A 17,330-nucleotide genomic window follows, 5' to 3' on the forward strand; every position below is an offset into this window, starting at 1 on the left:
ACACATTTATATGTATGTATTAAGTAGGTTGTTGGACATCTAAATTTTAGATAGCATTTTATGATATTAGTTCAAATATTTTTGTTGCTTGTGCTTAGAGATATTCATTGCATTGCTATGTGAATAAGGTCGGAACTTTGATGCTCTTGCGAAGGGAAATGTAGCGTATCTCATATTCCTCTTCTACCACACACAGGTTCTCTGGGCCGGGTTTGACAAGTTGGAATGTGAGAGAGGCACAACTCGGCAAATTTTGCTCTTGGGGTGTCGTTATGGCTTCCAAGTTTGGGATGTTGAAGATGGTGATAATGTGTGCAACTTAGTTTCCAGGCATGATGGTCCTGTTTCTTTTGTGCAAGTGTTACCGAAACTAATAGCATCTAAGATTCCTGACGACAAATTTTCTGTTAGTCGCCCAATGTTGATACTTTGTGCGGATGGATCTTTTTCTGGTGGTAGTAACAGTGGGGAGGGCATAGGAACTCCTCATAATGGAACCTTCCAACATTATCATAACCAAGCAAGTGCCACTTTTCTGCCTACTGTTGTTTGGTTTTATTCCTTGAGATCTCACTCTTACGTGCATCAGTTGAAGTTCAGATCAGTTGTTCACTTGGTAAGGTGCAGCTCCCGAGTGATTGCAATCTTACAAGCAGCTCAGGTATGTGACATGATGTCCCAAAGTTTTACTCAGGTTTATCTGGCTAGACATAAGTAACATTGCTTTTATCAGATACACTGTTTTGATGCTGCAACTCTAGAGAGGGAATATACTATTGTCACCAATCCTGTTGTCACGGGGTTTCCTGCTCCTGGAAACATAGGCGTGGGACCTCTCGCAGTAGGTCCCAGGTGGATAGCTTATAGTGGAAGCCCAGTTTCAGTCTCGAATTCTGGTCGAGTCAATCCACAGCACCTTACTCCTTCTGCTAGTTTCCCAAGTCCAGCTCCAAATGGGAGCCTTGTTGCTCATTATGCAAAGGAATCAAGCAAGCAACTTGCTGCTGGTCTTGTGACTCTAGGCGACATTGGGTACAAGAAGCTGTCGAGGTACTATTCTGAACTGCGACCAGATGGTAATAGTTCTCAGTCTGGGAATGCTCGTGTAAAGGTACCCGGAGCTGCTAATGGTCATTTTCCAGATGCGGACAGTGTTGGAATGGTATAAGCTACTCTTATCAACTGTCTTTCAAAAATGTTGGTTTAAATTTTTATGAAGTCATTTTTAGGCTTTTGGGAGCTTTGCCATCATTTCCTTTCATCATCATATTAACTCTCATGCCGTGTCTACTGTTCTGTGGACATTTATGTATGTCCACACATTTTGAGCTTTGTGTTTTATTATTCTAATGGTGGTAAGCGATTACCGTTCAGTGGTGGTTTTGACCAACATTGAACTCTGATCTAACTTGTTTCATTTTGTGCGTCCGCAGGTCATAGTCAGGGACATCGTCAGCAAAGCTCTTGTTGCACAGTTTAGGGCACATAAGAGTCCCATTTCAGCTTTGTGCTTTGATCCTAGCACTACTCTTCTGGTGACAGCTTCAGTTCAAGGTCATAATATCAATGTATTTCGTATAGTGCCTGGACTATCTGGGTCTTCTTATGTCCATCTTTATACGCTGCAGCGTGGACTGACTAACGCGGTAAAGTATTCCTAAGTTGCTTTTTCTTCCTTATTGGATTTGTTTGCTTCTTGAGGCTTGAAGTCAATTATTATTTCCTTTTGAAAATCTCAGGTCATACAAGACATAAGTTTTAGTAGTGATAGCCGGTGGATTATGATAAGCTCTTCTAGAGGAACTAGCCATCTTTTTGCGATATCTCCTTCAGGGGGATCAGTTGATTTTCATACTGCTGATGCATGTTTTAGTGCTTGCACTAATGGCTCTGGGGTGATGACAAAACCTTCAGCTCCCAGGAGCATGAATTCTCAAGTGCTTAATCAACAAAGCATTTGTGGATCTGGCCCACCCGTGGCACTTTCTACTGTTGGCCGAATAAGGAGTGGAGCTAATGGTTGGAAAAATACTCTAAGTGGTGCTGCCGCTGCTGCAACTGGAAACTTTAGCTCTCTATCTGGGTCCATTGCTTCAGCGTTTCAGTACTACAAAAACTATAACCAATATACAGATGCAGCCTTTCTAAAATCAAATTATCACTTGCTGGTTTTTTCTTCTCCTGGCTGTGTGATACAATATGCTTTACGTATGTGTTCTGGCCTAGATTCTGTTATGACCATTCCTGCAGTGGCTACAACATTTGAGTCAGGCATTGAAGTTGATACAAGATTAGTCATAGATGCAATCCAGAAGTGGAATATTTTCCAGAAACAAAATCGCAAAGAGCGAGGTGGTAATATTGATATATATGGTGAAGTTGGAGATTCTGATAGCAGTAAAGTATTTCCTGAAAGCATAAAGGTGGAAAATGGTCTCTATTCCAAGACTAGGAACACAATCACAGAAGAAAAGAGAAGTTCTGATGAAAGACATCATATGTATATATCTGAAGTGGAGCTTGAAATGCATAAACCCCAGATTCCATTATGGGCAAAACCGGAGGTACTTCACTATTTGTATGGTACCTCAGTCTGTGTCAGTAAGTCTCATGCTGCCATTGTGTAATGGCTGATATCTCCTTTCTGCTTTTGTAATTGTCTTGCAGATCTATTTTCAATCATTTGTTACAGATGGGATTAACGTAGGCGATGTCTGTGCTTTTGGAGGAGAGTCTGAGATAGAAGCAATTCCAACTCACTTAGTTGAGGCGAGATCAAAAGATCTAATTCCAGTTTTTGATTATATTCAAGCTTCCAAGACCCAGCAAGGGAGGTAATTAGTGTTTCTTTCTGTTTGTGAATGTGTCATCCCTGTTATGGAAAGTTGCCCAACTATTTTGGTATGCTTGATGGTTTGTTAATCGTGTTGAAACATGCATAAGCTGAAATGTGCCTTTGGGCAGGCAATGACTATTTTGTAGGTCGTGTTAAGTCATTAGTTGTTGCACTGCTACATTTGTAATGTTTTGCCCATACTTTTCTTGTGGAATATGGTTATTTTTCTGAAGTTAGGTGCTTGTTATTAGGGCATGTGTTAACGGTGACCATAGCCAGCAGTCACTTCCTAGGCTGGAGGTCTCTGGAAACTGCAATCTTATGGCTAATGGTGGCTATGGATCGCGTCATTCTATGAATGGTCCCAGGAGCGAAGTTCACTGTGGCCAAGAAGTAACTGGTTTGGATGGTATCCCAATGACAGGTCAAACAGCTAATGGCTTTGTAAATAGTAGTGAGAGCCCTAAAGCGGACAGCCGGCTTGCTTTTGTAAATAGTATGGAGAGCTCTGTGAAGGAGACACAGTCTAAGTTTGTAAATAATAACCTAAATGGCACAGAAATGGAGAATCATTTCGAAGATGAAGTTGACGACGTTGATTGAAGGTAACTGATGTTGCTTTCTTGTTTGTTTTCATCAGCTTTATGCATGCACTTTCAAATAAATGCAGGACACATGATAATAAGATTTTCCTCAGATCATTGAAGTCGTTGCACGCTCTCCCTTCTGTAAGCTAAAATAAGTTTCTTACTTTGAATGGTGAGATGAATGAAAGCTAAAATAAGTGTCTATGAGTAGTTATCTCTGGTTCACTCTCATTTTTATGAATGAAAGTTTTCATATAATTAAAATTTCACTTTTTTTTGAATCTTGCAGTTGATTAATATTATATTGGCTTCATTATCTTGTCAGGTTTTCGTTATTCGTTGATTAAGTGGGAGGTCTCTGTAAGTGTTAATATTGGTGGGGGAAAATGTAGAGAAGGAAAAGGTATAGGTTCCTTGACCCAACGAGCAAAGTCATGTGGATGGATGCTTTGACTTTGTAAATGTTAGACTCTGAAACTTGTCCAATAAGTAGTTGTAATATGTAAAAATAATAGCTCGGATCTTATAACTTGTTGCTTTATTTGATTATTTTCGTTAATTTATATCTTTAGTTATTTGGAGACAACGTGAAAAATGAATTACCTCGTATACGCGGTCGCTGCTCCTCCAGCTTGTTAACTGCGAGCTGCTGCATGATTTTGAGTCTCGGTATTGTTTCAGTGAAATTTGTTTACAACTATTTTGTCTGTGAATGAGTTTAAGGCGAAGTACGTGATAGAAATGGCTTTTTAATAAGAACGTAGGAGTTCTTAAATTAGGAATCTTTTTTTTTGTTCCATCAATAAAATATAGGAACGTCAAATACTATAATTATCAAGTCTTTCATGCCTAAAAACCAAGATTTACTAATTTGATCATAAAACTACTTATCAATTATCATAGTTACTTATTTAGTACTGCTTAAGTCTAGAACATTGAAAATTTACTAGTATAAAAGCTGCTATTTTTCACCTTCGCTTCCATTTTTAGTAGGAACGTTATTCCTCTACATCATTGATTCAATTCACAAAAAGAGTAATATTGAACGAAAATGACAGGTGATCAACTAACGTTTCAATAACGAAAACGGTTAGATAACTCCTTTGGCTTGTTTTAAGCATTTATAAAAAAAGTTATTTTCTTCTAGAATATTAAAAATTAGTTAAAAGTTTTCATAGAAAACAGGTTTGAAAGGAGGGTATGACTTATTATACCCTTAAATGATAAAACTTAAAACTTTCATGGGAAACTGATTCGGAAAGCAATGAACTAAAAATGTAACTCAAATTGATTCACCTTTTAGGATGAGTTGGGGCAGCCCAGTGCACTAAGCTTCCGCAATGCGCAGGGTTCGGAGAATGGCCAGGTCACAAGGGTTTATCGTACGTAGCCTTACCCCGTATTTCTGCTAGAGATTATTTTCACAGCTCGAACCCTTGACCTCCTGGTCACATGACAACAACTTTACCGGTTGCGCCAATGCTTCTCTGGATGAGTTGATATTTATTTAAACCCTAGAATGAATACATGGTCCATACAACTTGCCAAATATTTTGACCCTTAAAAAACACACATTAAACTCGCCCAAGTCAAAACGGCATGCATAGATGATGTTGTTTATTGCCTGATCAGACAAAAGACATTGAATTCATTGAGCATAATTGGATCAATTAAGCAAATAATATGAACTCTAGGAAACCAAACTCAATTCACGTGGAAGAGTATTAAAGTTAATCTCCAAACTGCCCAGAAACTGGCAAAATACGAATTAGCATAGTTATCTCTGGATAACTTTACCACAAATTATTGTAATATTTACAATAATAAAAATAATCTAATGTTTCCAAAATAAGTTTAGCTCCAACAAACCAACAACTAGAGGCCTGACCCCACCAGAATTTAGATTTTGGAGTCACCCTTATGACTAAGGAAAAAAAACAAAAGGAGAAAGACAGTGGGTCATTTTCCATTTTAGAAACTCTGTTCAATCAAAAGCCTAAACTTCCACATTGTATAAATCAAGCTTCTATTCTTTAACAACTTCATGTTGGAGGCAAAGTGAAGCAACACCAAACTCTGCTACTATACTACAATTCTTTATTAGTGTTGTGTCTCTTTCCTTCAAACTACTACTACTACTACTACTACAATTCAAAAATTAATACAAACTTGGTAAAACCTGCATATGTAAACCTCCATACTAAGCAAGGTTAGGTGATTGAAAACTACTCCTTTCCTTCTCCAAGTACTTCCTTTTACAGCATCTCTCTACAGAGGTCTTCTGCATTCTACTCAACTTCTTCTCTGAGTTATTGCCTAATGAATGACTAGACTAAAAGTAACAACCTTTTGGTTATAGTCAGAGTTCAAGCACTGTGTTTTTTTTCTGCCTATTTTTGGCTTTTTGTTATTGAATGTTAAAAGCAATGCAGCTCCACATATCACCAAGTCTGAGGCATGTCACTGTTCTGCCTGCTAAAGGTTTCAAGGACTTCATTAAAGTAAAAGTTGGCTCTAAAAGATTATCGTATCGCATGGTCTTCTACTTCCTCCTGTTCCTTACATTCCTGCTCCGGTTTGTCTTCGTGTTAACAGCTATAGACACCATCGATGGAGAACGAAAATGTTCGACCCTAGGTGCATCTCTCTCTCTTTCTATAATGCTATATAGAAGATGTGAAAAATATGTTTAGGTACATTAATTAAGCAGCATTAGGAAAAGGATAATGGAGGAAATTACTTTCATGCATAATATTACATAGTATTAGCAAATACTAAGTAATATAACAGTTCAAGCAGTAATGCATAGTAAATGCATCGCGAAATATACGTGTAACTATGGAAAGAAAAATCGCAAGTGCATACTATGTTTTAGAGAGCACGGGTGAAGCTACATTCTCATAAGGGTTCGTCGAAAAATTACATTGTGTATATAGTTAAAATATTAGGTTTTAGAGTTATATATATAACATATATTGGGCACCCTTTGTCGGAGAGTTTTTTTCACTTCTTTCAAGTTTGAATACCCTTGGAGAAATTCCTGGCTTCGTCACTGTTAGAGAGTCAAAGATGATCAGCTCAAGTTAGCTGTAGCTTGTAAAACAAAACTAAATCTGTCCATACTGAACTTACTTGGCATTGAAATATTTGTGATCATTTAAATATTCTTACTCATTTATGAATACAGAAAACTTAAGTTGATGTTATTATATATGCATCTTGCCTTACTGAATGAATTGCAGAATCTGTTAAATTAAGAGGATACTTAGAGATCTTTCTCAGGGAAGCGAATAGATAAAATTTACATCTATTTCTGGACTAAAAGCTTGACACATATATCACCTTTCACTTTCCCCCTTTGTTTACTTTCATGGACGATAAGGCTGAAAATCATTCTGCTATATGCATTCTAAAAATATCATTTTACTACAGGTTGCTTGGGGAAAAAAATCGGACCAAGGATTTTGGGGAACCGGCTTGAATCAACTGTACGCTTCTGAGTCATGTATCTTTCCCCTGTGCATAACACTGCGATATTCTCCTATTGAATAATGAAGATATCCCCCCTTACTAGTGCTTCTATTAATTAATTTTGGGATTACATTGTCTTATCTCTTATTTACCTTGCATTTGTTAGGTTCCCGAAGTGATATACCAAGTATTGGAGGAACCTTCAGACCAAACTGAAATGCGAACAAGGCCTGAATCTCCTCAAACATTAGATGAGTTTATTGCAGAAATGAAGGTTGGAAGACCAGACGCGAAAACCTTTGCTGTCAAGCTCAAATCTATGGTATTATGTTCTTATCGTCCATTCCACAACATATATAGGAATAGATATAATGAAGCAAAAGCTCATAAGAGATCGACAATTCAGACACTCCAGGCAAAAGGAAATCCTATAATCAGTCTACATGTAAACAGTTTCTAATAGTCTGATTGGTTCCAAGTCAAAGCCTGATTAGTGCATATTGCTTTTGTAGGTCACACTGCTAGAACAGACGACGAGAACTGCCAAAATCCAAGAATACCTGTATCGACATGTGGCATCTAGTAGCATCCCAAAACAGCTGCACTGCCTTGCTCTCAAGCTCGCGCATGAGCATTCTACTAATTCCAATGCCCGTCTCCAATTACCATCGCCTGAACTTGTCCCTGCCCTTGTTGATAACTCATACTTCCATTTCGTCCTTGCCTCTGACAATGTTCTTGCTGCTTCAGTTGTTGCTTCATCACTCGTGCAGAATTTCTTGCGCCCTGAAAAAATAGTCCTTCACATAATCACAGATAGAAAAACCTATGCACCTATGCAAGCTTGGTTTTCGTTGCATCCTTTAACACCAGCTGTAATTGAGGTTAAAGGGTTGCATCATTTCGATTGGTTCACAAAGGGGAAGGTCCCGGTTCTGGAAGCTATGGAGAAAGACCAAAAAGCTAGATCACAGTTCAGGGGAGGGTCATCAGCAATTGTGGCAAACAAAACTGAGAAGCCTAAGATCATCGCAGCAAAGTTACAAGCACTCAGTCCCAAGTATAATTCACTGATGAACCACATAAGGATACATTTGCCAGAGGTAAGACCCTGAAATTTAAGACATATTTCACTTGAATTACATGTAACGTCCATGAGTGTCGGTCCATCGCCATTTGATTATATACTGAGAATATAAATTTCTTTTCAGTTGTATCCCAGTCTGAATAAGGTAGTATTCCTGGATGATGACATCGTCGTTCAAACGGATCTTTCACCTCTATGGGATATTGACATGAATGGCAAGGTGAACGGAGCAGTGGAGACATGCAGGGGAGGGGACAAGTATGTCATGTCAAAGCGCTTCAAAAGCTATTTAAACTTTTCTCATCCTCTGATAGCAAGAAGCTTTGATCCCAGCGAATGCGCGTGGGCCTATGGAATGAATATATTTGATCTAGAAGCATGGAGGAAAACAAATATAAGTCAGACATACCACTACTGGCTCGAACAGGTAAACTACAAGTGACATCAAAATAGGTTTTTGTTTGCAAAGTAATTATCGAAATTCATAATTGAACATTCTATCATTAAATTTTGCTTTTCCTATGCAGAACTTGAAATCGGACCTAAGTTTATGGCAGCTAGGGACATTACCTCCTGGTCTAATTGCATTTCATGGCCACGTCCACGCCATTGATCCCTTTTGGCACATGCTAGGACTGGGGTACCAAGATAATACAACTGTAGCAGAAGCTCAAAGTGCTGGTGTGATCCACTTCAATGGTCGAGCAAAACCTTGGCTAGATATAGCATTCCCACAACTTCGACCCTTGTGGACAAAGTACGTTAACTTTTCTGATAAATTTATCAAAAGCTGTCATATTAGAGCAACTTGAAATGACCCCGGATAAGAGCATGTTGATAAAACAAAGTTTGGGGAGGGTTCACAGGAACGGAAGGCCTCCAATACCTGATGCAAGATGGCTGAGCTCTGATCACTTGAATTTCTGGTTCTCCAATGTATTTTATTTTGCAGTTTAGATTCTATACAGTATGATGGATTCTTTCAACCAAAAATGCTTATACAGATGGTAAAAAAGATATACTATTTTCGTTCGCCATGTTAAGTGTATTTCCAGGTCTATCATGCAGGATTAGCAAATAATTAACATAAGATGGATAAATTGGGAAATGAAAATACTACACAGACCAAAGGAGAAAGTGATTGCAGTACATAGCTTCCACCTCTTTCCAGTAAGAATTAACATCTTGTTTTATCTCGACTAACAGTAAGTTAACTATTCCACAAAAAACACAGAAAAAGGTAATCTGAAAACAAATCATATTATTGTGCAAAGATGTAATAGAGCCTCTGTCATTCGAAAAGGTTTTACTTCCACAAACCAAACATTCTTATTAAAGGAGACAATAACAACATTCTATCGGAAACAACCTCTCTACCTCCCCAGGTAGGGGTAAGGTCTGCGTACACATTACCCTTCCCAAACCCCACCTGTGGGATTATACTGGGTATGTTGTTGTTGTTGTTGTTTGTAATAACAACATACCCAATGTGAATATTCCCACAAGTGGGGTCCGGGGAGTATAATAAAGATGTTGTTTCCCATAGATTTTAGGAGACAACAACATCAATTACTACGTCGTAACCCCATTCTAGTTGGAAGGCTGTATGATTATCATCTGCTCTAGTTGGACTTGTTTCATTTCAATACTCAATAATTTTATTTATTTTAGAAGAAATTTACTTCTCTCACTTAAGAGACTCTCTACAATTTTTATGAGTATACAAATCTCTAAACAAATTAAAAATACTATTGCCAATTTGAAGCTGGGGAGTCATCAACCACTGGAGATTCAACCTGAGGCAGAGAAGTGAAATGAAATTTTTTGGCTCGTGTTTTCTCTTTGATCCTGCTGTTGATTGTAACAAAAAAAATAACAAATGCAAACCTAGTACTAATTTTAACACTTAACAATAACATCCCTCTTGTCATGGTTGATTGCATGCTCAATTTCAACTAGGGCAAAAAATGGATGAATTCTTTAGTATTCCTGAATATATTACGATTCCTTTTCCTACACAGACAAGAAAAAAGAAGAAACAAAATCCCAACCTTATCAAAGGATGGGTTAAAAGTGAATCATTAATTGTTTCTCTTGATGAGTAAACAAAAAAATGTTAAAGACTAAAAACAAAGGATATTAATTCAGTAGGAACAGAAATACGACAATTTGTTACTGCAGAAAACCTGAGTATACAAATTTGTCCGTACTATATACATCAAATTTATATCTCTACTATATGAATGATTAGCAAGGAACGTACATTCTTCAAGTAATTAAAGATATGAAAACATACAGATCAACCCAAATTCTCTTCAAGTCGCAAAATAGAAATTGCCTAATACTAATATAGTCACATTGACATCGTCTATGATGATTTTACAAGTTCAACTAAAGTATTCATTGCTTACATCGACGTATATATACAAGAAAATTAAAATTAGAACATTTAATATGATTACTCTCATTCTAAATTCACTGCAGGGCGCAGGCGCCTCTCGTTCAAAACATCAACGAACAGCTTGTAGAGACAACCTCCGATGATCTTGTTTCTGCCAGTGCAAGGAAGATTTGGTAGCAGTGGACAAAGTGGCCTTAGGATCGAACTTCTTGCCACAACTAGGGCATATGATGATACTACTACTTTTGGTCTTGGTAGAATAATAATATTTGCACCATCTGCTGCACCTAGGGCACTTCTTCTTCTCACGTCGAACACGAACATGACCATGACAATAGTAGTCGCGACGACTAATTCATATTTCACTACTTGTTTGATGAGATATTGAATAATAACCCAACTTATTTTCATCTTCTTGTTGTGTACTGACCCTTGAACTAGCGTAATAATTCATCAAAGTGAGCTCTTCGACGCCTTGTATTTTGTTATCATCCGCTTCCTTGAACTGAAAATTAAAGGAAAAAAGATCCAGAAATTTCTTCTTCAATGATTGATGCAAGTTGCATTTAGGGTGGTAATATACTTTAGTAGTAAGTAGTACTTATATAAGAAGACAAGTGTTTCTCCTTTCCTAGTAACATTAGGATTAGGATTTAATAACTTTAGTAAGTATAAGAAGAGATTCTAATTTTCTCTTTCCTTTTAACATTCGGATTAGGAATTTATCAAGGGTTGTTCCTTACACCCCAAGCCAATAAGGCTCTTGTCTTAGGCTCCAAGAATTCAAGGCACATAAATTTATATAAAACTAGTCTTAGGTTTCACGCTGTGCGTGAACCCTGGGTACAATTTTTTGTAGATTATAATATTATTAAAAATATTTTTGAGTTATTAAATATAAACTAAAATACAATAAGTTTTTGAAAATAATGTATGTCGATTCTATCTAGCTCAGTAAAAGAAAAAAATTATGTCTACTAAGTCATCAAATGCCTTATTATAATTTTGTTATATGGGTTATGTATTTGATGTAGTAACCTATAGAGAGAAGCACGATGTGCTAATATGTACTCGCATTGCTTATAATATATTAGTCCTTTTATAACTTTTACGCTAATCTAAGAAAATAATTTGAAAAAGCAAGCTTGAATATTGCAAGTCTCAAAAAGAAATTATTGAATTCGAGGATAAATTAAGCCCGTCCAATTCATGACGGATGATTATGAAGAAGCCCCTCCCAAAGTAGAGTTTGATTAAAAGCTTGAATAATATTCATTTTCTCCTTATAACCGTGATTAAGCAGGAAGGTGGAAAGTAACAGTAAATTAAGAGCAAGATAATTGAGCCTGGAACCTAAATGTTGTTTTTTTTTTTGACTCAAAATACGTTTTTAAGTGTAAAAAAAAGAAGTTACATTTCTATATCAAACGCGGTTAGGAACCACGTTTTATATAAAACGCTTTAGAATACCGCGTTTTACCTTAACCTGAAAAGACTGCTATATAAAACGCGGTACACTACAACGTTTTATGTAAAGCGCGGTAATGAACCGCATTTTACATGTTAAGTGGGCTCATCAATAATTCTTCTGCGCTTAACTGACATAATAATAATTCAAATATGTAAAACGCTTTTTTAAATCGTGTTTTACTTCCAAAAATTTGACCCCCCGGATTGAGCATTGTCTTATATAAATGCGTTAAGGGTTTTGAGAATTATCATTCAGAAATACTCCAACTTCTTGATAAATTTTTCTTGTTGTTAAAATTGCCACTTACAATGGAGTACGATAGACCGGTATCGTTGTTATGCAATAAAATGAGATTGACCAAACGTTCGGTAAATCTTAAAATAACCGGAACATATCCGTATTATGACTCCGGAGGGGTTTTCTTATTATTCTGAGTTTAACATCGAAGACGATGAAACTCTGAGAGATTTTTTGGGGATTCTGGATGAATAAACGGAATTTATTGTGATAAAATTATTGGAAATGTACGTCAAGGCTGACGACGTTCGCAACAATGAGATTATGCAAAGCAGGGATAACCCTCAATCATCGGGTGATAGATCTGGAGCAGTTTTAGCCCAACATGTTCTGGCTGAAAGAGTTTGGCCGGATCTTAACTTATCTCCACGGGCGAACGAGGAGCAAGGAAATAATTTCTCTCCTGCTTTACATAATCTACAAGACGACTGGTAAACTTCAATTTTCCTTTCAGTTACGATATTTTTTTTTGTTGAATTGAATTTGTATTAACACTCATATATTCCACAGGAGGTACCGTCCGGATATAAATTTTACAAGTTATAACCCCATGCCCAGTTGGAATATGCGTAGTTTTGGCATGTTGGATCACAGTGGTCCATCCGGGAATCATCACTAACAGGAAGATGTCCATCATAGACTGTCAACACAGTACGACTTGTAAGTGAAGTGATATAGCTATATGTAAAGTATTTATCAATTTTAGTAGCTTATCATTTTGTTGTTTGTGCAGTGAAAACGAGCAACTTGATGGTTCTGACCTTACTCAGTTGCCGATAGACGACGTATTTACTCGGGATTTGGCAGATGTACAGAGTCAGGAAGATAATAGTGATTTGGACAATATTGCCGATGAGTTTGGAGATGACACACCCTTCCCTGACGAGGGTGATGATGATGAGGAAGGGAATGTCGAACCTGAGCTGACGAGGGAGCATGCTCCTCCACCTCCCGTTAGACCAAGAGTGTACAAGCCCCACGTGTCGTTTCATTCAAGGCATATTCGCTACCTTGATAATTTAATTTGCCAAGTATGCCGGATGTGCATGCCCTCACAAGGGATGTTGACGAAATTTGGTCAGCAATGTGGGATGAGTCTAGACCAACGGTGCTGGAAAAAGGGCATATATTTTCCCGATAAAGCTTGCCTAACCAGGGTTGTAAAAATGTACAGCGTTAGAGAGTGCCATGAGATGACGATATGGAAGTCAACTCTGGAGGTATACAAGGTTGTATGTCGTAGATACTTTATGGGTTGTAACTGGATGCTGCGTGAGAGGAAGAAGGAAACAGGGTTGTGGAAAGTGGGTAAATATATTAGCACCCACGTTTGTAAAATGGACACATTCAATGAGAATCACTTCAACTTGGAGTTGACTTGATTTCTCTTGTCTTGATTCCACACTTGGAAGTGTCCATTATGTACAAGATCAAAGAGTGTATTACATCCGTCCACCAGGAATATGGGTGTATTATTACCAAAAAAAGACATATCTCGACCGCAAATGTGCATTTGAAATTATTTATGGTGACTGGGATAAGTCATTTTTATCTCTACCCAGGTACATGCCCGCACTGAAACAATTAACCCCGGGACTGTTGTTGAATGGAGGCATGAGCGGAGTCCGGGAATACCAGAATATATATTCAGATACGTGTTCTGGACATTTAAACCACTTCCACTAGCTTTTGCCATTTGTGCCAATGAAAGCGAAGAGACGTGGACGCTATTTTTGAACCATTTGAAGCAGCACGTTGTCAAACAACGTTCGTGTATTTATCTAATATTTGATCGGCATGGTGGTATTTTGAGTTCTGTACGGCATTTTCCTGAATGGCAGGAACCCTATGCATACCACCGTTACTGTGTGAGGCACATGAATGCCAATTTTCAGAAGAAATATCCCACCAAGGAATTGCATGATTTAATGTGGATGGCTACTGAGCACCAGCAGTGCAAATTCAGGAGGCGCAAGGAATCAATCTGGCAGTTAGACGAAAGAGCCTAAAATTGGTTGATGGGACATGAGCTTCACAAGTGGATATTGCATGCTGATGGTGGCAGACGATGGGGAGCCCTGACTACAAATATGTCAGAGTCATTCAACAGGTTATTTGAGTCTGCACATGGATTGCCTATCACTGCGATGGTCCGGATGACATTCAAACAGATGGCAGAGAGGTTTGTTGAAAGGCATAGAGCTGCATCGGAATTGATGGACAAGGGTGTTGAATTTATGCCAATAACGATGAGAATATTTGAGAAATATAAGAGGCGAGCATATTGGCATTCATATTTATAGTATGATCACGATCAGGATGTTTTTGAAGTTCGCACCGCTATCCGCGGACACCGGGGGAATAATCTACACACCGTAAATGAAGCTAGCAGTTTGTGTTCATGTGGGAAATGGACCATCTACCACATGCCGTGCGCACACTCCATGAAGGGCTTTCAACAAACATGTTTAGGGGCAACCAACTATGTTGATAGGCAATACAATGTTGCTGCATACGTAAACACATATAGTGGTAGTTGTAACCAGTGGGTGCTGAGCATTATTGGCCTCCGAAACCATTTAAACTGCTGTGTAACAAGGACTATTTGCGCAAGCTACAAGTGCAAATAAAAACGCATATACGTAACCAAATGGATGTTGGTGATACCGTTTATGTGCGTAAATGTGGCATATGCTCGCAAACAGGACACGACCGTCGTAATCCTTCAGCTGGCATGGGTGGCGGTGGTTATCCAGCGCCTGATGCAAGTTCATCTAACGTACCCAACTATCAAGGGTACACCTAGTGCTTTGTTTTTATAATGTTTTTTGTAATACGTGTCTGTACTTGTTTTTGTTGCAAGATGTATCAAATAAAATTATGGTCCACAGCCTTGTTACATCTTATTATCTAAAATGATTAGAAAACTGCACTGTCAGAGGAGGAAGGTGTTTGGGATGATGACCTTTTGAATTGGGATGATGATATGATAGTTCCAACATTCAACTTATTGGTGTTGGTAAAGAAGACCAATATGAAAATTGGAATTTCATAACATAATACTTCAAGAGAAAAAAGCACAACAACCATAATAAAGCAACATACATGAAAACAAAAGATAATAAAAAGATAAATCAACACAAACACATCCTAGTAGAAAGTAAAAAATGGATTAGTACAAACAGGATATCCGTCTCCCTTCACGTCCACATTGAAGATAACACGCAGTGGTGAAACATCAACCAACGTAAATTTGACGACGAAACCTCGACTGATAAAATTCTCCAACACAAAAAGTCTCCAGCCTACCTTGAACCTTCTTTGATCACCAACGCTCATATTTACATACCACTCTTTTCCACGATGGTGAAGAAACGCGTGTTCTAATGTTGGAAGAAGATACTTGCAGATTTTTCTTGGAATATACTTTAAAAAAAGCATTACTATTAAGTTTAGGAAAATATAAAACTGAATAAAGATATACAATACTCATGTATATTATTTCTAGAGTTAAGGTATAAGAAACAAAAGTATTTTATGTTGAAGAAATAAAGTTTAATGTACATAATAATTTACTAGATCGTTGTCGTCGACGCATGAATCAGTCATAACCACTTCAAATGTTGTGGGATTCTCTTCTTCATTATCAGTGCTAGTAGAAGAGTAAGATAGGGCATCACTCCTTATAGAAGAGTAAGATAAAGCTCGTTTGGTAGAGGAAGAGTCATCCATAGTTTAGGGTTTGAGTATGTGAAAACAATAAGTAAGCTCAGTATATGAAAATATATATTAGTAATGTACGTGTTAAGTCAAAAACGTTTTTACCATGGTCTCGTCGGGCTCCTGAATATAAACATCCGTGGTGTCCTGCTCAGCACAGCCTAAAGTGGCCTCCGTGACGGGCTGGGATGAAGCCTTAATAAGAAAATTATAAAGTTATTTATGGCGAATCAATGGGATAACAACAAATTAAAATTTAATAGTAATACAAACATACTTGCGCCTGTGATAGATCCACAGCACCCGTCTACGATGAGCCAAAACTCAACCGGCGCCCATTATCTACATCTCGGGTCAACCGATCCTCAGATGCGATCGATGGCCCTGAAAAGAACTTCTCCCAATCTCCGGTGAAGCTCGTGTCCGTGATCAACAATTGATCTCACGGGGTCACCTGCGATGCTGACGGCGCCAGTTGAAGGTTGTACGACGACATGCTGCTGGGAGGCTCGTCTGGTTGAGGGATGTAACCCGAAAGATCAGCTCCAACATCCTCATCAGGTGCCTCAACAGGTGCCTCAACTCCCCCTTGCTGGGGACCTCCTCCTCGCCGGCCCCCACGACACCGTGGGGCACCTCTGCCTCGTGGGACAGCCCTGCCTCTTGGGGCACCCCTACCTCGTCCCCTCAGTCGTGATACGGACCTACCCCTGTGGTAGTTCTCTGGTGCCATATAAGCAGGGACGTGCTCTAAGCGCTCTTCCTCTCTGGCTAGAAGCAGTGTTGGGGCAGCCGGCTCCGTAAACTGCCGGCTATACTCCTGCAAAGCGACCGTAGGATCACCGGCATGCTGCTGCATCTGCAATCCCAACAGCTGGACTAAATATAGACCAATATCCTGCACAACATGTAAAAATATAAATTACAGAACTCTATATCACAGTTAAAAGTAAGAATACCAAATAACATACCAGTGCTTCGTGCCTCCCGGCGTATGGAACGTACCGACTGCCAGCTCGGTGAATGGGGTTCCCGATGAGAAGTCGGGTAATGCCGCGGTACCAGGGCAGATACTCATGCTCAGTATCCTCCAGAGTCGCTGGAGGGAGGGGGGGGGGGGGGAATCAGCTCTAATCGCTGGTCCCAAGTAAATATCTGATCCTATAGCCATGCTAAATATGCGTCGTCCACCCTGTGACGATCATCCCATTGGTAATGTGTGGCCTCCCAGGTGGGCACTATCGATACGAGCTACAGCCTGCCAAACTGGTGAAGTAACAGCTCGTTGGCATGATGATCCACAATATCAAGGCAGGACAATGGGAGGGAAGAGGCCCGCATATCACGACCGGCCGAGCAACAATCGGGCAAGCCAGCTATCAACACGTCGTTGTATGGCGTCCAAATGAACTATTAAGAAAGAACACAAAACGTCAGTATATGCAACTTCTGATTGGAGT

At 38.8% G+C, this 17,330-nt stretch overlaps 2 protein-coding genes across 2 annotated transcripts in view; both read left to right on the forward strand.

Annotated features, from left to right (window-relative positions):
* LOC109212913 (autophagy-related protein 18f-like) overlaps positions 1–4,006 on the forward strand; it is a 7,776-nt gene extending 3,770 nt beyond the window's left edge. The window contains exons 2-8 of the mRNA XM_019376641.1: positions 197–661; positions 734–1,162; positions 1,434–1,646; positions 1,740–2,564; positions 2,668–2,834; positions 3,088–3,441; positions 3,749–4,006. Of these exons, the coding sequence (XP_019232186.1) occupies positions 197–661; positions 734–1,162; positions 1,434–1,646; positions 1,740–2,564; positions 2,668–2,834; positions 3,088–3,439 (2,451 nt within the window). The 3' untranslated portion in view covers positions 3,440–3,441; positions 3,749–4,006. The remainder of the gene's footprint in view (positions 1–196; positions 662–733; positions 1,163–1,433; positions 1,647–1,739; positions 2,565–2,667; positions 2,835–3,087; positions 3,442–3,748) is intronic.
* Positions 4,007–5,579: 1,573 nt separating this feature from the next.
* LOC109212915 (probable galacturonosyltransferase 12) lies at positions 5,580–9,018 on the forward strand. Its single transcript, XM_019376643.1, has 6 exons — positions 5,580–6,060; positions 6,856–6,911; positions 7,061–7,216; positions 7,407–7,997; positions 8,106–8,408; positions 8,509–9,018. Exons 1-6 carry the CDS (start codon positions 5,838–5,840, stop codon positions 8,791–8,793), a joined length of 1,614 nt encoding a protein of 537 aa, XP_019232188.1. The 5' UTR covers positions 5,580–5,837; the 3' UTR covers positions 8,794–9,018.
* Positions 9,019–17,330: the final 8,312 nt, after the last annotated feature.

This window comes from Nicotiana attenuata, unplaced genomic scaffold (genome assembly GCF_001879085.1).
Source record: "Nicotiana attenuata strain UT unplaced genomic scaffold, NIATTr2, whole genome shotgun sequence".
NCBI lineage: Eukaryota > Viridiplantae > Streptophyta > Magnoliopsida > Solanales > Solanaceae > Nicotiana > Nicotiana attenuata.